The sequence below is a fragment of the Protomyctophum parallelum genome (genome assembly GCF_964188405.1).
Source record: "Protomyctophum parallelum genome assembly, chromosome: 13".
NCBI lineage: Eukaryota > Metazoa > Chordata > Actinopteri > Myctophiformes > Myctophidae > Protomyctophum > Protomyctophum parallelum.
In genome coordinates this window covers 1,827,220-1,850,384 of record NC_139708.1, presented here as the reverse complement: position 1 = coordinate 1,850,384, position 23,165 = coordinate 1,827,220, and the positions used below count along the sequence as shown (strand labels likewise).

The 23,165-nt window shown below is 43.3% G+C and overlaps 2 protein-coding genes across 2 annotated transcripts in view; one reads left to right on the top strand and one right to left on the bottom strand.

Moving 5' to 3' along the window:
• notch3 (notch receptor 3) overlaps positions 1–7,264 on the top strand; it is a 43,392-nt gene extending 36,128 nt beyond the window's left edge. Inside the window, exons 26-33 of the mRNA XM_083780223.1 lie at positions 244–392; positions 1,205–1,430; positions 1,671–1,761; positions 1,884–2,052; positions 2,167–2,471; positions 2,650–2,797; positions 2,893–2,990; positions 3,123–7,264. Of these exons, the coding sequence (XP_083636349.1) occupies positions 244–392; positions 1,205–1,430; positions 1,671–1,761; positions 1,884–2,052; positions 2,167–2,471; positions 2,650–2,797; positions 2,893–2,990; positions 3,123–4,643 (2,707 nt within the window). The 3' untranslated portion in view covers positions 4,644–7,264. The remainder of the gene's footprint in view (positions 1–243; positions 393–1,204; positions 1,431–1,670; positions 1,762–1,883; positions 2,053–2,166; positions 2,472–2,649; positions 2,798–2,892; positions 2,991–3,122) is intronic.
• Positions 7,265–20,470: 13,206 nt separating this feature from the next.
• Positions 20,471–22,086, bottom strand: LOC310869632 (retinol dehydrogenase 8; the record flags this gene model as incomplete). Its single annotated transcript, XM_083780460.1, has 6 exons — positions 20,471–20,662; positions 20,806–20,989; positions 21,171–21,264; positions 21,459–21,638; positions 21,738–21,899; positions 21,990–22,086. The coding sequence occupies 6 exons, from the start codon at positions 22,084–22,086 to the stop codon at positions 20,471–20,473; spliced, it is 909 nt and encodes a 302-aa protein (XP_083636586.1).
• Positions 22,087–23,165: the final 1,079 nt, after the last annotated feature.

The window sequence follows — 23,165 nt, the reverse complement described above, 5'->3', positions numbered from 1 at the left end:
AAGCTCATATCGCGCCACCGAGTGGCGCGCTACGAGCTTGTAGGTCTGCTATTTTTGAATAATCGAAGAACGACTGACATTTTTAGAATCTGATCTCAGGTCAGAATGGGTTAATCAGACCAGTGTGTGTCCAGTGGAAACCTCGTATGAATCTGATCTCAGGTCAGAATGGGTTAAAAAAGGTCTTTCCCTGTGGGTTGTATGATGACTAACGGTAAATGTGTCTCTGTGTTACTCCTGCAGATCCATCGTCTACTTGGAGATAGACAACCGTCTGTGCTCTCAGGGCTCAGAGGACTGTTTCCCCACGGCCGACAGTGCTGCCGACTACCTAGGCGCCCTTTCAGCGGTGGAAATGCTCCGCTTCCCGTACCCCCTCAAAGAAGTCAGAGGTGAGTGGAGAACACCAGTAGTACATCGCTTTGCAATAACCCTCTCCCTCATATAATATAATATAACATTTTTAAATGGAGCTAGAGACTGGTTGGATTTAACCCATTCTGACCTGAGATCAGATTCTATAAACGTCTTCTACATCCTGACAGTTTTCTGATAAAGCTATGTTTCTATGTCAGTCGTTCTTTGATTTTTCAAAAATAGCAGACCTACAAGCTCGTATCGCGCCACTCGGTGGCGCGATATGAGCTTGTAGATCTGCTATTTTTCAATAGCTAAAGCATAACATGATGCTGACACCAAAATGGGTGCCCGTTCAGAATGGGTTAAATGGAGCTAGAGACTGGTTGGATTTAACACCAGTGACCACAGATTCACGGGAACACCCTAGACTTGCAAACTATTCTATCTAAAGTTCACAAGGAGTTACTTAAAAGATAACCCCCCAGTGAAGCCTGTTCATGGCTGCAATTGGGACTCCTACAGAACCGGCTTCATAGTTTATAGACTTAAAAAATAAAAGAAAAAACCTATATGTTCACAAGCTACCTTTTTACCAGATGTTTTAAAATGGTCCAAGCTGATGATACTGCCTGGGACTTTTTGATTACAACGCATATAAAAGCACTAGACTCTCTAATATTGATCATTTTTATAGCCTTAGAGCAATCAGTAATTTTCTTCTTTGAAAAGTTAGCTGCAATGGGAAGCACTCGCATACAAAAAATATAGTGAAACCAAATGTAAATTCAGACTGAGTGTCAGGCTAGGGATTAGGCCTGATGTTTCTTCTCTCTCCTTCCTTAAGGTGAGAAGATCGTTGTCCCAACTGATAACTTTGAGTGGAGCAAGATCATGCTGGTGGGCATCGCCTCTCTGTTCCTGCTGGTGATCCTGATGATCGGCATGTTGATCGCCCGTCGGAAGAGAGAGCACAGTACCCTGTGGTTCCCAGAGGGCTTCTTCCTCAAGAAAGAACCCAGCAGTAACAAGAACCGCAGGGAACCTGTTGGCCAGGATGCTCTGGGCATGAAGTGAGTTATTTGTGTGCAATTACACACCACGTATAATGACTGCCTGTTCTCTCTTTTTGTCTGTGGTGAATTGCTGTGGAAATATTGTATTAAGACTCATGACTAGTCAGTTTGCCAGCAAATGTGTCCACCAGAGGGTGCTGAAAACACCAAAACAAACTGGAGAGCTCAACTAGGTAAACATCTAGGTTGCATTGTTGTGTTTGTAATATTGATTTCATGTCTGCTGCTATCATACAGACACATGCCAAAAACTGCAGAGGAGTCTCTACTTGGAGACCATAGTGACCAATGGATAGACACCGACTGCCCAGAAGCAAAACGACTTAAGGTACAGTTTTTATTTGTACTCATTGTCCCAAAACATGAAGCTGCAGGTGCAGCCTGCCTCATTCCTACTTGCAGCAGTTCATCATGTTTTAATCATGTTTTGTCGCATGTTTACGTTCTCAGGTTGAGGAACCGAGTATGATGTCGGACTGCGAAGATGCAGTGGACAGCAGACAGTGGACGCAGCATCACTTGGCAGCCGCAGATATCCGTGTTCCACCCTCCATGGCCCTCACCCCACCCCAGGGAGAATATGACAGTGATTGCATGGACGTCAATGTCCGAGGCCCAGGTCAGCATGATCCATACATTACATGTGTTTTATTTAAATGCAAGTAATCTCCTCTTATCATTTCCTGTGGTTGGATCAGTACATTAACTTGTGTTTTGCTTCTTCTGGAAGCAGATGGCTTTACTCCTTTGATGCTGGCGTCATTCTGTGGAGGCGGGCTAGAGCCGGAGGTGGCCGAAGAGGATGAGTCGGAGGAGTGCTCGGCCAACATAATCTCTGACCTCATCTACCAGGGTGCGTCCCTGGCCGCTCAGACGGACCGCACGGGCGAGACGGCATTACACCTCGCCGCCCGCTACGCTCGCGCCGATGCCGCCAAGAGGCTGCTGGATGCCGGGGCAGATGCCAACGCCCAGGACAACACAGGACGCAGTCCGCTACATGCAGCTGTGGCCGCAGATGCCCAGGGTGTCTTCCAGGTAGACAAACACATATTCAGTATATATACTTATGAATGCTTTTCAAATAAATCAATAATCAAGACATAACATGCACTGTGTATTATACGACAGTGAGACATTTTGGAACATCCTTCAACACATGTACCGTGAGTGTTATCTTGTTAACGCTGCCTCTAAATCTTTTCTACCACCAAAGATTCTGATACGAACCCGGGCCACAGATCTGGACTCTCGGATGTACGATGGCTCCACCGCGCTAATCCTGGCTGCACGGCTGGCTGTAGAGGGCATGGTGGAGGAGCTGATCACCTGCCATGCTGACGTCAATGCCGTGGATGAACTGGGTAAGAACCCGCTGCTGTTTAGTGGTTGTATATTCACCTCTGAGCAGGACATTAGCTAGACGTTTTTTTCATTGGCGTTTTCTTGTCTCCTTCAGGTAAATCTGCCTTGCACTGGGCAGCTGCTGTCAACAACATGGATGCCACCATTGCCCTGTTGAAGAATGGAGCGAATAAAGATATGCAAGACCTCAAGGTATTGCAGCTTTGTATCCATTATCTTCATCTTACCACACCAATGACAGTATATTTTATCTTTGGAAGGATAATGATTATTACATCTAACACACTTATTTATCTCTCTTCCTTGTATTGTTTTTGTTTCCAGGAGGAGACCCCTCTCTTCCTTGCAGCCCGTGAGGGCAGCTGTGAGGCCGTGAAGGTGTTGTTGGCCCACTTTGCAAACCGAGAGATCACAGACCACATGGACAGGTTGCCGAGGGACATCGCTCAGGATCGCATGCACCACGACATTGTCCAGCTGCTGGACGAGTACAACACAGTGAGGAGCCCCCAGGGCCATGGAGGGGCTGGACACCACCTGGCCGGGGGACACACCCTTTCTCCCCTCATGTGCCCGCCCAGTGCCTTCCTGCCCAGCCTAAAGACCACCCCGCAGGGTAAAAAGAACCGCCGGCCCGGAGTCAAGGGCTCCAGCCTGGGAAGCCAACATGCCGCTATCCTCAAGGATTCGGTCAAGGCCCGCAACAAGAAGCTCACCCTGGACATGCAGAGCGCCTTGCTGGAGAGCTCGGTCACCCTGTCCCCTGTCGATTCACTGGACTCTCCCCGTGGTGGAGCTAGCAACGCCGGCTACATCACTAACCCCACCTCCCCCGTGGCCATGCAGCCTTCGCCCGGGCTCTTCCACTCCATGTCTGTCCCCAGTACGCCCATGGTTCACAGCAGCATGATGGAGGGAGGAGGCCAGTTCGCAGTGTCTTTGGCCCAGCTCAGCGACCTGGGAGACGGAGGGATGTCCATGCAGGGCCGTGTCTCCATGGCGTCGGCCCTCAACCACGGCGGCTACTTGCTCAATTCGGGCCAGATGGGGATCAACATGGGAATGGTCAGTCCTGTCAGCGTGCCTTTCGACTGGCACAGCCGGATGACGCCCACCACCCAGTGTGGCCAGCAGGTGGTGAACCTGGTGCAGAGCAGCCAGGCGAGCATGCACGTCCCCCAGAGCCCCGCCATGCAGCAGCAGAGCATGATGCAGCTGCACCAGCACATGTACCGCGCCGCCATGCTGCAGCCCACGCCCATCACCTCCACGCCCACCATCAGCCCCGCCCACCACCTCCACCAGCCCACGCCCATCACCTCCACGCCCACCATCAGCCCCGTCAAGCTGCCCTCCATCGCCGAGCAGCAGCAGCAGCTTCACAGTCACTCCATGGCCGCCCAGCAAAGTATGGCCCGCATGGGCACCTCCACCCCGCCTACCCCCCAGACCTCACAGCCTCCCCAAGGGTTCTTCCAGCAGCAGCAGCAGCAGCAGCCTCCCCAGCCCCAGAGTGCAGCCCAGCCCCAACAGTCGGCCACCCCAGTAGCCCAGCCGCCTCAAGCTCCACCCCCCCAGGCAAGCCTGGAGGATTACCCCACCCCTCCCTCTCAACATAGCTACTCCTCCGCCTTAGACGCCACCCCCAAGCATTACCATCACCTGACCAATGAGCACCCGTACCTGACGCCCTCCCCGGAGTCTCCCGAGCCCTGGTCTAGCCCCTCCCCTCACTGCGTGTCTGATTGGTCAGACTCCACCCCCAGCCCGGCAGTAGCCGGCCCAGCCCAGACCCAAATCCCCCACGCCCCGGAGACCAACGGCAAGATGCAGGTGTTTGCGTGAAGGTCCCAAAAAAGGAACTGGGGTGAAAAGAATGAGTGGACAGACCTATGAGCCTGTCTGTGTTTTTTTTTATGTGTCAGCCTGTTTCCAAGATTTTCATTGGATGTGGATTGACTGTGTTTTATCAAGAGGACCGTCTGCTAGTGATGTTTGCAGAGAAAAGAGTAAAGGGAAAAATGTGTGTTGTCTGGGATAAAAAGAGCAGACAATTTAATGAAGTAAGACTTATTCTGTCACAGATGGACTTGTTTTTTATTATTAAAAAAAAAGTATATGAAGAAACCAAGTCTTTTATTTCAAAGACTTAGGGACGCTCTCCTGAAAACTAACAAACTTTTTAAAAAGTAGATAAGTGGAAAAAAAAAGAAGCAAATGTTGAAGGGAATTCCTTTTATTTCTTATTTATTGTTTGTTTTATGTTTCTCCAAACTGCCTTTTCAGGTGTCTTTTCCCCCCTCTCTTTCTGTCCTGGCCTCTCACAATGATGCTGCCCCCCCCCCCTCACCTGTTACATAGAACACCTTCAGTAAGTACATTTACTTTAGGCCAGTGTAACGGTATAAGGAAATGAGCATTAGTCTCTGCTCACTTCCTTACCTACTGTAGCGGTTTACACAAATCCTTTTACACTCTTGCGTCAACCGACAGAAAGTGCAGTGGAGAATGCATCTTGACTGATATTTATTTAGGCCAACAACTGGTTAAACAAAATATGAAAATATAAAAAATACATTCCATAGAAGTATTATGAATAAGAATGTGAGGGTCTCTTGAAGCACTTCCCCAGGTGGCGCGGTGGGTCAGGATCAGACATAGGTTCAAGGTTCATGGTTCTTTATAGGTTCATGGTTCTTTATTTTACCCTCTTTATTAGCAAGAGTACCTGTGAGACGTTGACATTGTTTCAGATCATTGTCTCTCATTACACCCAATGTCAGGCATCGCTGTTCATTCCCTCCACTCGCACACTGGTGGGACTCCACTGGAGTTTGCCTCCAATTCTAGACCCACCTCAGATCACTCCACGTCTGGAGTATGTTTAATTCACTTTAATGAATGCTATAGAATGCTATTGTGCCCTGTTGTTTTGCCTATAAAATCAGCCTGTCACTGCCCTTTTTAATATTCATTTAATTTTAATTGTTTGATCCTTTTTTATTTTTATATGTATATTTCTTGAGTTCACGTATAACTGTTTTTCACCTTGATGTGCTAAGCTACATTTATCGGCTGCTATTCTCTCATGCCCAAACCTTCCAGCATGTCTGCTTGTTGTGGCGAGTCTGGCGCTGAAACCCTTTCATCCTCTCTCCAGCTCCCATCTGCCGTTCACCTTTTGTTTAGTAAAGCATTTGGAAGAAGTGCGCCAGCCACCATATGCCTGATTCATACTTAGTTGTACGCAGTTTCTAACTTTCATGCATGGAACATACAGAATCTGTAAGCTCACAAGCCTCTAAGCTTGAGCTTGTAGATCTGCTATTTTCAGTGCACGTGCAACTGCCCCAAGTATAAATGGGGCTTCAGCGCTTGGCCCTGAAAACACTGGGTTCATTCAGCCCTGGTAATGATGTCCATGCATGAGATAAAGAGGAAGTTGCGTTATGGTCAGTGTGAGGGAGTGGCTGCTGGGCTGCGCCTGCTGATGGCGTGTTACTCCTAAGGGAGGTGTTTATATAACATGCAGGGAACGGTTCCTCTGCATCTACAGCAGCTTCCAGCCTGGCGGCCACGGGGTGGCATCCTCAGAACACTTGTTAGATTGACACGGAAGGAGAGAACACTACTATGTAGTGCTGTACTCTCCCAGCCTTTTGGCAATACTCTGGGGATGACACTCCCGGCCATCCAGCAAACCTCTGCGTATTGTCTGACTATGACCGTTTCTTTCTTCGTGTTTTATTAACATACCATGGGCATATACAGTGTATATATATATATATATATATATATATATATATAAAACCATTTGACAAACATTGTGAAAACTTCAGCACATGTTTCTTGTGTTTGTGTCATGTGACAACATGAACAGATACTTATTGGACACCATTATGCCAGTCGTGGTGGTGACGGCCTAACATTCCTCTGCCCTTAGTTGTGTCATTATATTAAACCAATGGAATCGGTTACTGTTTTCTCAGACCTGGGAGGATAAATTGCCAGTGTATTCATTTCAGTCCAGAGGTTATTTACAAGGCAATGTTGTTCTGTTCATGTGATTATTCTAGTTGGGTCCATTCATTTCCTTCCAAGGTCGCACTATTACATTTCCTTTTTTTTTTGTACATTTCAAACTCCCAACGTATGCCTGTAAATATGTTCGTCCTGGGTTAGATTTATTTGTTTGAGAAGTCTTATGTTTCTAAAATGATTATTTACTAAAAATGGACAAAAATAAATGTACTTCCTTTTAGCATTATTGTGAAGCTGAGGATGTGACTGATATTTTATTGGTCTTGTATTATTAGAACAGTCATAGATATTTTCTATCATTAATTTCTATACTTGTTTAAAAGTAGTTTTAAAAATCATTGTACATAAAGCCTTTTCACAATTTTCTTTCTACAGACAAAAGTTGTAAAATAAGTTACTTCTAATAAAAACTGTAGGGAACTACATTTTGTGTCTTGTTTTTAATCTTGTATTTTTCCATTTATAATATTGGAGTTTGTCTGTATATTCTGTTAGCAAAGATATCTATATTTTGGCTAGGTGGAGCTTACTGTGTCGGCTCCTAGTCTCCTACAGAGCACTCTGTGTAGGCTCCTAGTCTCCTACAGAGCACTCTGTGTAGGCTCCTAGTCTCCTACAGAGCACTCTGTGTAGGCTCCTAGTCTCCTACAGAGCACTCTGTGTCGGCTCCTAGTCTCCTACAGAGCACTCTGTGTAGGCTCCTAGTCTCCTACAGAGCACTCTGTGTAGGCTCCTAGTCTCCTACAGAGCACTCTTACTGTGTAGGCTCCTAGTCTCCTACAGAGCACTCTGTGTAGGCTCCTAGTCTCCTACAGAGCACTCTTACTGTGTAGGCTCCTAGTCTCCTACAGAGCACTCTTGCCAGCTAATGGAATTGGAGTCAAGGAGGATTTCACTGTCATAGTTTTTGTCACCTTGTGTGTCTATAGGGCCTATATGTATGTAAACATATAGACCTATGTGTGTCTATATGTTTGTCTTTCTGTGTCTTCTGTCTTGAGAATGGAGTAGGTAGCCTGACTCCGCCAGATGGAAGATAGTCAATCTAAACTAAAAAGGGGTGTGACCCCAATAGTCATCGTTCAAGGTTGTTTATGATCCTTATGGTCATCCATATAACCTATAAAAAATGTGTAAATGAAATAAATTCAGGGGTTGAAAGTTAACAATATATAATGCAACATTTTCACATTTTCATTATGCTTTTATGTGAAACTAGTGTGTTTTCATGATCCTGAATCCATACGAAAAACACTCATTGGGCTTAAACGGCCATAGCCGTCAATGGCCCATCATCACAAATGTGATGAGGTCAGCACATTTGGGCAAGTGACTATGGCCTAATTTTGCCCAATGGGTTCAGAATCATGAAAAAACCATAGTTTGACAGTTCAAATGTTACTTTAATAAAGCGCATAATGAACATTTGAAAAGGTTGCCTTATGGTACAGGTTGTTAATGGTACCCCAACTTTCAATCCCTGAATTTACCATGATCCAGTAATAATTTCATTGACAATTGTTTATGTTATTTGCATGACCCTACTATTACTATTGCAATTTATTTTGGTTCAAACCTTAAATTGACTGGCCTGACGGCTTGTTTCACATTTTGTTAATTTGTGAATCAATACCGCCCCCATCTGGTGGAGTCAGGTTAGGACGTAGGCATGGCTTCCGTGATTCAGTCTACTGTCCCTTATCGTCGCCCGTAGCAGCGGGCGACCGGGAAAACCGAAACCACGAAACCCCCCAAAATCGCCTAAAGCTGACCATAACTCCATGAATGAACCTGACCAAAGTAACACAGCACTCAGGACTCAGGAGCACAGCATGCTGGACTGACCGCGTGGCAGAGATTTGGGGCTGAGACGGTGTTCCAGAATCTTGATTGAAATCTCCACTTTTCAGGTACAAAATGGATATTTATGCTCTTGAATGGTTGAATATATTGTTGATGTCTTGTGTTTAGATTAACATTCTGACCGAATTATGTAGTTTGGAAATATAATATTGTACGTTGACGATTTGCCAATGGATAGAACCATATGTGAATCATTTAGCAAATAAATTGTGATTGTGATTGTAAAATGGTGGCTATGGGTAAAATGAACCAATTTCCGGGGGTAAATAGCCCCGCTCGGAACCCTAGTACGTAAAGTTTCTGACATTTGGATGACTTTACACGGAGGGTGTAGACATATGCCTTGTTCATACGCATTATGTTACCTGTCAGCCACCTAGCCGCAATTTGCAACTCTAGATTTTTTTACAATGGGTTGAATCTAGAGTTGCAATAAGCTCCATCCACTTCCTATTCATGATTTTCGGTTTCTGATCTGCTGGTCTTAAATGACGTTAAACTCACCAACATTGCAGCTGTAGTCCGAGCCGCCATTTGTATTTTTGCAACGTGCCGTAAAACAAGATGTGAGGGGGAGCGCTTGTTTAATAGAAGGCTGTGTGTGATGGGGCGTCGCACTGTGTCTGCCTCTTCTTTGGGTGTCTTACCTGCGCAGGTAAGATTCTATTAAACAAGCGCTCCCCCTCACATCTTGTTTTACAGCACGTTGCAAAAATACAAATGGCGGCTCGGAAATGTCACTCTTGGAATATTTTGGACAGAAAGTAACTCATAACATGTCTACGGGGGATTTTTATGAAAAACAAGCTCGGCAGATTGAAAGAGGATAATTCAAGCTTGGACTACAGCTGCAATGTTGGTGAGTTTAACGTCATTTAAGACCAGCAGATCAGAAACCGAAAATGATGAATAGGAAGTGGATGGAGCTTATTGCAACTCTAGATTCAACCCATTGTAAAAAAATCTAGAGTTGCAAATTGCGGCTATCAGCCACCATACTATAGGTAGAGAGTTGGTATGTGCGGGCTTCGTCTAATTTAGAACTTCCTGTCTGAGAGCTAGCTAATTTAAGACATCCGGTTGCCTTCAGAATAAAATAAAGTTATTTAATTAAATAATTATTACATTACATTATTAGTATTATTATTACATTACAGTTATTGTAAAGACACACATTATGTTTCTGTGTAAAAATAAGTAATTAAATAACATAAAAAAGTTATCTAAATGGATAAATGCTATTCACTGGAGTGCATGGACTTTATAAAGTGGACACTGGACAAAAGACGGCTCCGCGAGGCAACTATCTGGACATACCCACGCGTTCAGGGAGATGTCCTGTACCACACCCCACTCTCCGCTAAGCGGGCAAGGTGTAAAATTCACAGCAGCAGACCTTCTACTGAGGTCAATGCTCAAAAAAGTACCGTTTCCAGACCCAGAATGGAGTCAGTCCAAACATTTCAAACGTTTGTTTTTAGATGATCACAGTAAGCACTATTGGATTAAATCGCGTGCAAGATCAAATGTTTGGCCAGCAGTGTGCAAAGGAGATGGCTTGACCCTCAAATGAATTAATAGAGGGCCACTGATCAAAACATAGACAGTAGTGGATCTCACACAATATTTTTCTTCATGTATACAAAAATAAAATTAGCAGTTTTGAGCAGAACCAGAATCGGTGAGCAAGTGTATAGATGTTTGATAATAGTGCAATTTAACAGTGAATTACAATGTATGCTTTTGTTACGGTTTTGTTTACTACATTAGCCCTGGCATTTGGGCAATATTTCCAAAATAGCAGATCTGCAAGCTCACTACACTTAATGCGATAAGCTTGTGGATTGGTTATTTTTGTTATTTTGTCATACGAAGAAGTAAAGCGCTTAAGTAGTTAGTCAGTTGTTTTTTGGTTTATTACAAATCAAATCAAATCTAATTTATTTATATAGCACATTTAAAAACAACTCTCATTGTACCAAAGTGCTTCACAAGGCAGAATATGGTGGAGTACAATACAATACAAATATACAATACAATAAAATACAATACAGTACAATTCAGTGCAGAATACATCAATAATAGAACAACAGGCAAATAGGACAAAGTAATCTAAAAGGAAAGGTGCAAGATCATGTCGGTGATGCAAAGGCTTGTGAATAAAAACAAAACAAAAAAACTTGTGATTCAAAAGACTCAACGGAGGGCGCAGACCTAACGGTGAGGGGGAATGCTGTTCCACAGTGTGGGGGCAGACCTAACGGTGAGGGGGAATGCTGTTCCACAGTGTGGGCGCAGACCTAACGGTGAGGGGGAATGCTGTTCCACAGTGTGGGGGCTGCTGCAGACCTAACGGTGAGGGGGAATGCTGTTCCACAGTGTGGGCGCAGACCTAACGGTGAGGGGGAATGCTGTTCCACAGTGTGGGGGCTGCTGCAGACCTAACGGTGAGGGGGAATGCTGTTCCACAGTGTGGGCGCAGACCTAACGGTGAGGGGGAATGCTGTTCCACAGTGAGGGGGCTGCTGCAGCAAAGGCACGGTCGCCCCTGATGAGCCTCTTTTGTGCGGAACCCCTAAGTCTGCTGACCTGAGGGTCCTGGTAGAGGGGGGGGGGGGGGGGGGGGGGGATAGGATAGGAGGTTGGTGATCTAGGAGGGGGCCAGCCCATTAAGGGCTTTGTATACAAACAGGAGGGTTTTGAACTGTATTCTGAACCGGACCGGCAGCCAGTGGAGAGAGGCCAGGACAGGGGTGATGTGATCTCTCCTCCTGGTGCCGGTCAGGAGTCTGGCTGCTGCATTTTGAACAAGTTGTAGACGGGACAGGGATGACTGACTGATCCCAGTACTGTAGAGGGCATTACAGTAGTCTAACCGGGATGATATTAGTGCGTGGATGACTATTTCAAGGTCGTGTGTGGAGAGAAATGGTTTGATTTTGGAGATGTAGCGGAGGTGAAAGAAACTGGATTTGACTATTGCATTAATTTGTTTATCGAATTTAAATGTGGAGTCAAAAAATACTCCTAGATTTTTGGCATGGGGTTTGACAGAAGTGGAGAGGGTGCTGAGATTGTTTTGGATTTGAGTAGTGGAATCAGGTGGACCAAATAGTACGACCTCAAACTTGCTGTCATTCAGTTGGAGATAAAAATGGAACCCTGATTGCGTCCGCTGTTATTTTCAGGGGGCTTGTGCAACCTCAGTATGGATCGGGAGTGCCGGGACCTCATACTGCAGAGTGGCGGGCATTCCCCTGGTCACCGCCTGCCTGTCAAGCCGGAGAGAAGAGACGGTTCTGTCGGCCATCACTACCCTCGTGAACCTCACGACTGCCTTGTCGCGTTCCGAGATCACCGATCCCGCCGTTCTGCATTGCATGCTGCGCTTCTCGCTGTCTGAGAGCCCCCGCCTGCACAACCTGGCTACAGTGTTCCTACAGGACTGCTGCACGGAGCAGCAGGTTGCCCGGGCCAAGGAGCAGATGCAAGGAGGGATTCATCAGACGGCGCTTGGCATTCCTTTACCCAAGGACTAGTTGCGTGGATGCACACAGAATAACTCTTGCTACTTCCAGGCCGCTTCTCTACTTCCTTCACATGTGATACCGATGATACTAATTAAGGCTCTGTTCCATTTAGGGTGCGTTCGGAAATGCGCCCTGAACACACTGGTGTGCTCTCTTGTCGTTCGTTTATTCAGTGCACTCAAGTCATTACGTTGTCGTTCGGAAATCCAGTGCGCTGCGCACCGGGTGTGCCGAGTGCCCGCACTGAGCGACCCTACCCTGAAGCTGGGGTTGTGATTGCGTCACAGCTGTGGTCGTTCGTAAATAAGGCACACTGAACGCACTCTGTGATGTCAACGCCCACCACACTCAACAAACTGACTACATTCCCGGTGCGCATTTCCGAACGCACCCTTAAGGCTCATACATAGTCTGGATTTCCGGTGGTGAGGTGACCACCGAACTACAACATGACGTCACGAGCCGCGGTGAAGAGCAAACCACCGCCACCGCTCCAGCCCTTCTCTCTGTTTTTACTCACCACCGCTCAACGTTATTTCGTGGTGGTCAGCTCACCACCGAAAATCCAGACTATGAATTGGCCTTTAGTGTGCAGTGGTTCTCAAACCTTTTCATTTCAAGGACCCCCATAACTCTTGAGAGTGTACAAATGGACCCTTACTGGTCCATTTAGTTCAATCCATACACTCTCAGAGTTACACACCATTTGGAACTAGCTGCTTCCAGCCTGGCGGGAATAAATTAGCTGTTTTTTAGTACCTTGCCATTGCCAGAAAGCCAACTTTACACTGCCTGTCAATGCCAGGGAAACCCCAGAAGTTCGTTTTTTTGCCACATGATGGCAGTAACGTCTTACCTTTGCTTTAGGTTTGACCGATACTGGATAGTTTGAGTTGTGGAGTAGGCCCAGAGGATAACTGGACACTTTTACATGGGCCTTGTGTAGATCTGTAGGAAAGTTAATGGTGGTGGAAGTTTAGTAGGTTTTTTTTTTCTTCTATTTCTAAATTGAATTAAATTGAATTGATTCTGTCCATTTGTATTTGCCAAAGTGACTAAGTTAAGAGAAGTTCTGGATAGAAAAAAACTTATTCTCTGATTTAATTGGTTGGTTGGTTATTTCACTTATTTGACTGCTTGCTCATGTGTAGCTAAAGAGTGCTGCAGGTTTGCGCACCGCAAATAGCTGATCTACAAGCTGCGACGCGTTGAGAGCTTGTAGATCAGCTATTTTCGCTATTTTTGTGTGTCCTCTTTCGGGACCCTGCCCCTCTAACACTCTCTGCTCGTTCCTGGCTCGGAGAGATTGTTATATTTACCCATTTGGCAAAACAAATCCTTTTTAAGGATGCTTATTATTATGCCTATAATTCTCATTCATTTATAAAGTGGGTTTAGCGTGTGTAATCAGTGTACTCATGTCCTCCTGTGGGGCACCCCGCTGTGCATTCTGGGAGATCCCTGAGCTACGGAGAGATCTCCTTATCGGGCAGCCATTAAGTGTTTTTAACCTGTTTAGACCTGAGAGCTGATTCTACACAAAAATGTCTTCTACTTCCTGACAGTTTTCTGAAAAAGCTATGTTTCTATGTCAGTCGCTCTTCGATTTAAAAAAAAATAGCAGACCTACAAGCTCATAGCGCGCCACTCTGTGGCGCGCTATGAGCTTGTAGATCTGCTATTTTTCAATAGCTAAAGCACGACATGATGCTGACACCAAAATGGGTTAAGTGTTGTTTTTTAACCAGTTTAGACCTGAGAGCTGATTCTACACACAAATGTCTTCTACATCCTGACAGTTTTCTGAAAAAGCTATGTTTCTATGTCAGTCGCTCTTCGATTTTTTCAAAAATAGCAGACCTACAAGCTCGTAGCGCGCCACTCGGTGGCGCGCTACGAGCTTGTAGATCTGCTATTTTTCAATAGCTAAAGCACGTCATGATGCTGACACCAAAATGGGTTAAGTGTTGTTTTTTAACCTGTTTAGACCTGAGAACTGATTCTATACACAAAAATGGCTTCTAAATTCTGACAGTTTTCTGAAAAACCTCATGTTTCTTTAATGTCAGTGTCGGTGCTCAAACATTTTCATGTCAAGGAAGGACCCCCCCCCCCCAAAAGAATGTAACTGGCCGCCAACCCGCATCTCAAAAATATTTAGTTCCAGTCGACCTCCAGAAGCAACGATATGAGAATGTACAAAAATGTACAAAATAAAAAAATTACAAAATACAAAAAAGTACAAAAAGTACAAATGTACAAAAAAAAAGTACAAAATGTACAAAATAAAAATGTACAAAAGAATGTACAAAAAAATTACAAAATGTACAAAAATGTACAAAGAATGTACAAAAAATTTACAAAAAGAATGTAGAAATTTACATTTTTTTTTTACAAAATGTACAAAATAAAAAATGTACAAAACAATGTACAAATGTACAAAAAAATTACAAAATGTACAAAAATGAACAGAAAAGTACATTTTATTTTACAAATGTACAAAGAAAAATTTACAAAATGTACAAAAAAATTACAAAATGTACAAAAATGAACAGAAAAGTACATTTTTTTTTTACAAATGTACAAAAAAATAATGTACAAAATAAAAAAGGTCAATGTCCAGTGCTAACTCAGTTTTGATAAAGTTATGAATGAACCCCATCATGTTATTCCCCTCGCTGTCCTCTGCTACATTGTATAAACGCAGGTTCTGCCGTCGAGACCTCGTTTCTAAGTCCAATACCTTCTCTTGCAATCTCTCATGGTCTTGTAGTAGTGAACTCATTAATTGTTTAGCGTCGTTTGTCTCCCCCTTCCATTTTTGTGTTTATATTTCGGAATATAGTTAGTTTTAGGGGAAATAAAGTAGACCTTGCTGGGAGCTGTGGTTCATACCGGAAGCCCCCTGAGAGCGGTTTTGAAGGAGTCAAGGGATTCACATGTCTTAATGACTGTTGGTAGGGCCTAGCTTCCACATTTTGGTGGCATAGGAGCGAAAATAATTTAGTCCCTTGTTTGTGCCGAATCTGGGTTGCACATGGTTTGTTAACATTCGTTAACATTAAGGAAGTATTTAGACAGGTACATGGGTATCTTGGTGGTGTATCGAATCTTGTGGACCAGACCCATTGCAAGATGCTGTACTCTGTCGTCGACCCTAAGCCATAACAGCCTGTCAAAGTGGGCAGGGGTGAGGTGGGTTCGGGGGGTGAGGCCAAGTAGGAGCCTGACCAGTTTGTTTTGGGAGGTCTGGAGCCTTGTTTTAAGGGCCTTTGAGGTGCTGTGGTACCAAGAGGTGCATGCATAGTCAAAGAAACCTTGTACGAGGGCTCCTGTTAAGGTCTTCAAGGTGTTTTTGCTGACCAGTGAGGTGATCCTGTAAAGGAATATTGTTCTTTGGTTGACTTTTTTGATTGCGTTGGTGGCCATTTTATCACCGGAAAGCCTCCAGGATGGAACCTAGGTAGGTAATTTCATCTTTTCGTGTGATAATATTGTCACCCACTATAACCAAGAAGCCATCTGCCTTGCTGAGATTACTATTTGAGAATGGATTCAGTTTTTCCCAGGTGTAAAGATATGACATGACATCAGCTTGTGACCGTGGATAATATTAGGAACAGTAAAGGCCCTAGTATGCTTCCTTGTGGAACACCACAGCTCACTGGGAGGGGGGGGGGACAGTGTTCCGTTCACCCCTCTCTCTCTCTCCTCACCCCGAGAGCTGGGGAGAATGGGAGAAAGTTTGCAATGTTTATTCATTGTCTAGCTGGCTCTCAAAAGCTCTTTCTCAAAAAAGAAATGCCACTTCAGTGTGTGTGTGTGTGTGTGTGTGTGTGTGTGTGTGTGTGTGTGTGCTGTCTACCAGTGATTCCTAGACTCAGCAGCCCTGAGTGAAGACCTGATCTCTGCTGCCCCCTGGAGACCTGCTGCCTGCATGACTCCAATCTTCACCCTTGAGGATAACTACTGCACTGACACTGAGACAGGCTGTGAGTAACACACACACACACACACACACACACACACACACACACACCTCTCAAATGCTTCCTCATACAGTCTGGAGCAACGGAAGCTCTGATCATGAGCAATCGAACGGAAATGCCAGCTTCCTTGCTTGGATTTGGGTAGGTGTAGTTCCAGACTCTACACTAGTATATTAGCATTAGGAGGTGTAGTTCCAGACTCTACACTAGTATATTAGCATTAGGAGGTGTAGTTCCAGACTCTACACTAGTATATTAGCATTAGGAGGTGTAGTTCCAGACTCTACACTAGTATATTTTGCATTAGGAGGTGTAGTTCCAGACTCTACACTAGTATATTAGCATTAGGAGGTGTAGTTCCAGACTCTACACTAGTATATTAGCATTAGGAGGTGTAGTTCCAGACTCTACACTAGTATATTAGCATTAGGAGGTGTAGTTCCAGACTCTACACTAGTATATTAGCATTAGGAGGTGTAGTTCCAGACTCTACACTAGTATATTAGCATTAGGAGGTGTAGTTCCAGACTCTACACTAGTATATTAGCATTAGGAGGTGTAGTTCCAGACTCTACACTAGTATATTAGCATTAGGAGGTGTAGTTCCAGACTCTACACTAGTATATTAGCATTAGGAGGTGTAGTTCCAGACTCTACACTAGTATATTAGCATTAGGAGGTGTAGTTCCAGACTCTACACTAGTATATTAGCATTAGGAGGTGTAGTTCCAGACTCTACACTAGTATATTAGCATTAGGAGGTGTAGTTCCAGACTCTACACTAGTATATTAGCATTAGGAGGTGTAGTTCCAGACTCTACACTAGTATATTAGCATTAGGAGGTGTAGTTCCAGACTCTACACTAGTATATTAGCATTAGGAGGTGTAGTTCCAGACTCTACACTAGTATATTAGCATTAGGAGGTGTAGTTCCAGACTCTACACTAGTATATTAGCATTAGGAGGTGTAGTTCCAGACTCTACACTAGTATATTAGCATTAGGAGGTGTAGTTCCAGACTCTACACTAGTATATTAGCATTAGGAGGTGTAGTTCCAGACTCTACACTAGTATATTAGCATTAGGAGGTGTAGTTCCAGACTCTACACTAGTATATTAGCATTAGGAGGTGTAGTTCCAGACTCTACACTAGTATATTGGTTATTGTGGAATACTTGTCCCTGCAGCAACAGCATCGCATTCCAGATACCAATGTACAGCAATGACACTACTGTGTAGGTCTATCTATCTACTGTGTAGGTCTATCTATACATTGTTACAGCAAATGCTCCACAACAACAAAACATGGTTTCCACTGCTCTAGTGAACGTTCTACGTGCAGATAGCTGATAGCTTACTATCATGATTATTGGTGGTGGTTGCAGTACTATTACTACAATACTAAGCTATTTACTAAATTTGAATCTGGATTTATCAAATCCTGTGTTGATGATCACACAAGAATAGCATGCACTTTATAAAGTGAGACCAAAACCAGACAATGAATTAAAAGATTTGGGTTATTTCACACACGTGCAGCCTCTGTCTGTCTGTGTCACTCTCGCACACGTGCGCAAGTAATATATATGAATTACTGTTTTTGGGCAGTAGATAGGATCTTTGAACCAAGACACAACTTTAATTTAATTGAAATGTGTGAGAATATATCCATTTGGAGAAACTCGATGTGGGTTTCGCCTTTGGTAAACGCAAACACGCCACACACGGCACACGGCACGGACACACAGAGACTACATGGAAAAATAACGGAGTAACGCACCATGTAGTAACGGTAACAGAGTAACTGAATTTAGAAAATAATGCGTTCAGAGTACTAGTTAGTGCCAAACATAACTGCTTTACAATAACACTGAATTATGTGAACTAGTCCTTACCCGTTGTGAGATATTGCCCCCCCCCCCCATAAATATCTTTAATTGCCCTTCATTTTAACTTGTATAATATATAGATAGTTAGAGTTTTTATTAAAGTGTACTACATCATAAGATGCCCAGCCCGCACGGGCTTACAAGACACTCACAAAATTGTACATATATATAATGATACATATACACAAATAGACAGTTACTCATGGATACATCGTTCTCCAACGTAACTGCCATGCCTTCTCTATGAATCTTCCAAAAACAATACGTGTGTTTTTTTAATGAATAAAAAAATAAATAACATGAAAGTATTCATACAAATCCATGGTAGGGAAATATGTTCATGCAGGCAAGGACCACAACATTTACACTTATTAGCCCACAGATCCCCATTTGTAAAGTATGCAGGCCCCCAGTTTGACATGCACCATGACCAGGAAAGTGCTTATTGTCTCCCAAACATCATTAAAATAAGATCTGGTTGTAAAAGGGGTGAAGTGGCCCTTTAAGAGAGAGACTTTTAGGATTTTTTTACCACTAAACCTGTTCAATGGATGCTTTTTGTAACCTTTTCTGTAGTGTATATCTAGTTTGTGTCTGAGCATAGACATGGTAACGCCCCACCTGCCTCTGATTGGCCTACCGACACTGCCGCTCTTGACTGTCCTCCGAGATGCGAGGTTACTCCGTGGTGGGAAATAATACAAGAGAATGACAGCCTGGCACGCGCAACAGAATGCAGCCTTGTAACTAACTTGTACGTTTTATTTTTGTATAAGAGGCAAACTAATATGGTTTGACTGAATAATTGATTGAACACTTACGGTGTACTATGATTTGATTTGGGTGTGTTCTAAATGGTGTTAGTATTGATTATTGTGTATTAATCTAATTATAGTAAACGTAATACTATTATACTAAAATGGATAAAGGTGAAGGGAAAAGAGACCTTTTTACAGTAGCCTACAATAATGTTTCAATTTACACGTACAAATAAATGACACAATAATCAACACAACCACTTTATTTAGAACACACCCAAATCAAATCATATTACGTCGTACATGTTGTTCAATCAATTATTCCATCAAAGCAAGCGGCATAAACAATATTAGTTAGCCTCTTCTACAAAAATAAAACATACAAGTTACAGTTCTCTTGTATCATACCGTACTTGTATTATTAACCTCGCATCTGACTATCCAGCATAGCTATCGAACCAACAACCTCTGGTGGTGGGCAGATACTTTAACCAATTCTGACCGGGCACCCATTTTGGTGTCAGCATCATGTTATGCTTTAGCTATTGAAAAATAGCAGATCTACAAGCTCATAGCGCGCCACCGAGTGGCGCACTACGAGCTTGTAGGTCTGCTATTTTTTGAAAAATCGAAGAGCGACTGACATTTTTAGAATCTGATCTCAGGTCAGAATGGGTTAATCAGACCAGTGTGTGTCCGGCGGAAACCTCGTAGGAATCTGATCTCAGGTCAGAATGGGTTAACTGCAACACCCTAGCGCCCTCCTGTTTTTAGAGCATCACTCACCCCCAATTTAGTTTTAGTCTTTTTTAAACCACAAATGTTAAGAATGTTATTTAGACAGATGCTAGGTTCATTGTTGGTATCCTAATTTCTTTGAGGCACTTCTGCCCATTGTTCTGTCTTCACTCTGACTATTTGTTGTTGATTGACTATAGTTCATTCTTACTCTGCTCATTTGAATAGTTGAATGTAAACTTAACCCATTCTGACCTCTGACCTGAGATCAGATTCACACGAGGTTTCCGCCGGACACACACTGGTCTGATGAACCCATTCTGACCTGAGATCAGATTCTAAAAATGTCAGTCGTTCTTCGATTTTTTTTCAAAAATAGCAGACCTACAAGCTCGTATCGCGCCACTCGGTGGCGCGATATGAGCTTGTAGATCTGCTATTTTTCAATAGATAAAGCATAACATGATGCTGACACCAAAATGGGTGCCCGTTCAGAATGGGTTAATTTAATGACAGAAATAGTTTACAGACTTACAGTACACAAAGGATAAAAAAAAAAACTATAATAAATATATTTCCTATATATATCATTGAAATAATTCTGTTATCTTACTAATTACTTTTAGTACAACTCCTAATCATATCATGGTGACTATATGTCTATATCCACATACAAAACAGAGCCTCTTTCATTTCAGAGCTGATCCCTATAAATACACTAATATCACGTAGAGTTTAATCTACCAGTCAATCAGTGACAATTTCTTGTTGGTTGTACAGTCTGCTGAACTTGTCATTTGAATATTTAAGTCTTTCTCCTCTGTAGCATTTGTAGCACCCATAGAGTGGCATTTAACACAGAGTCATGTTTGAAGACCATCTTCTAGAAGGTGTCCAGTGGTAAGCGACCGGTGGGGTCTGCATGTTTCAAGGCAGTCATAGGTGTGTAAGCGACCGGTGGGGTCTGCATGTTTCAAGGCGGTCATAGGTGTGTACAGTCGATTGGTCTGGTGGCGTAATGGAGGCTCCTTGGAATTAATCACTTTTAGTGTTTGCTGCAAAGTAACAAGAGGACAAATACGGCACATTATTTACTCATTATTCATGGATTATTGGATTATACTCATTATTAATTTCCAAGGATGAAACTTGTTCAAACACAAAATGATGAGATGAGAACATGAATGTTTGTTCGTGCCTCTGCCACTTCCTCTGGCGTCTGGCCCATTGAGGTGAAGACCTTCCTAGAGTATGGCAGGTAAATCTCACGGAAGACTCTAGCCGTCTCTTCATCGGTTCCCAACAGGTCCATCTTCTGAGCATCCTCGTATACCTTCCTTTCAAACTCTGTCACCACAGGGCCAGGCTCAACTAGAGTCATCCTCAAGAGGGAGGTGTCAAACAAAGACATATATGAGCTCTGTTCAAATATAATGTTGCATTGCAATTATTTACAATATTGATGTGTCAGGCCTGAGTTGACTGGCCTCCATTTTGTGTGGCGGCTGCATTTGGGTGAAATGATTCATGTTAAAACTTGAAGATGTAGAGTAGTCTATTCACTTGATGTTAAACTTCATTGCCTGTACTGCCAGACTTTCACAGAATCCCTCCACAGCAAATTTGGAAGCTGAGTAGACGTCGTTGAACAGAAGTCCTGTATGGATATTTGAGACACCTTGTTAGCACCCGCAAAAGTCTCAATTAATTCATCATTACACTGTAAAATCACGAGTGTTAATTTAACTCCGAGTGTACAATTGGTGCCAAATTGGGCCCACTCTCAGAGTTAAATTAACACTGAGGATTTTACTGTGTAGCTTAATTTGAAATAAATTCTACCGTGCCAACCTTGTATTCCCATGACACTGCTCATCACCACAATATGGCCACTCTGCTGTCGCTTCATGTCTGGGAGCACCTCTCGCACCAGTCGTGCCAGGCCAAAGAAGTTGGTGTCAAAGACCTCCTGCATAGCTGCTATATTTTGGCACTCCAGAGGTCCAATCATGCCAACACCAGCATTGTTCACTAGGAGAAAATGGACGATACTCTAAATGAGCTTTACATTTTGTATATTATCTTATGTGTTTAAGTACAAATATAACATGTGACAAATCGCAGCCTGACCAAGTACATCCACCCGTCTGCCCGGCAGGCTGTTGACACAATCCCTGACGGAGTCTTCACTGCAAACATCCAACTGCTTTATCTCCAGGGTTCTGTTCAGGGCATCTCCAGCTGCTCTCTCCAAGGCCTCCCGTTTCCCCAGGTCCCGCATGGTGGCCACCACTGTCCCAAGCATACAACACCCAATATATTGTTATACCTTTTTAAATATGTTAACTGTTCATAGCTGGAAAATACAGCGGTAAAGCAGACCTTGGAACCTTCGCAGCTCATCCCTGGCCAGTTGTACTGCCACAGCCAGACCAATGCCAGATGAGCACCCTGTCACCAGCACCCTCCGGGTCCCCATGCTTATATAGCTATAGTAGCTGCTGCACAGTCAGGCAGAACAAGGGGAAATTATGAAAGGTTTTCTTGTATTTGTATTTATTTATTCAGCACAGTATAAAAACAACACAGTGAACATATAAATAAATATGAGAAGGGTAAGGTGCTAGGCTGAGGCAAAAAAGCCCAAGGGGCTTATACGAGGCCTCTACCTATATAGATTATAATCAAACATTGTACATGAGATATAGAATATCCAGAAAACATGATTGCAGTATATAAAACATGAACAAAACAAAAACTAGAGCTGGGACTCGATTAAAAAAAAAAATCTAATTAATCAGAGGCTTTGCGATTAATTAATCTAGATTAATCGCATTTTAATCGCATATCAATATTCAACCCGAGAACAGCGAGAAACCTTTTTTTTTAATGTTTTTTGGTATCCCAGTGAATCAACGAATAGTGACTACAGGATACCACTCATTTTCAACATTTTACTGTCATTAATATACCTGTTGTGGAAATAATAATAAAAAGTCACCCCATTCTGTGTTGCCTAGAACTGGAGGTCTGAAAAGAAATTAGTAACAGTAACAAGTACATCTCAGTGACATCACAAAGCTGTACTTACTTCATATTGTTACTGTTTTTTGTCAGACCTCCAGTTCTAGGCAACACAAAATGGGGTGACTTTTTATTATTTCCAGTTTTCAGTACTATAGAAAAGCGCCCAGTGAGAAACGTTCCGCGGTGAAAAAAAAGGTGCGATTAATTTATCTGTAGTTAATCGCGATTAATTTTTCTGTAGTTAATTAATCTAAATTAATCGCAATTAGTCCCGGCCCTAACAAAAACACAACAAGAACATGATTAGAATTTTTGGTTATTTACATGATTAGAGAAAAGAATCACCACACTATACTACCATCTAGTGGATGAAATGAATACTGACCGTTCACCACTGAAACCAAGGAATGACATAAAAGATTGTAGCTATGCCAGGCTGGATTAATAGGGGCTCTAATCCTATTTGTGGCCTAGGAATGCTTGGCTGGAGGGTTATAATAAGCTTTATTTATAATGAGCTTTATTTATATA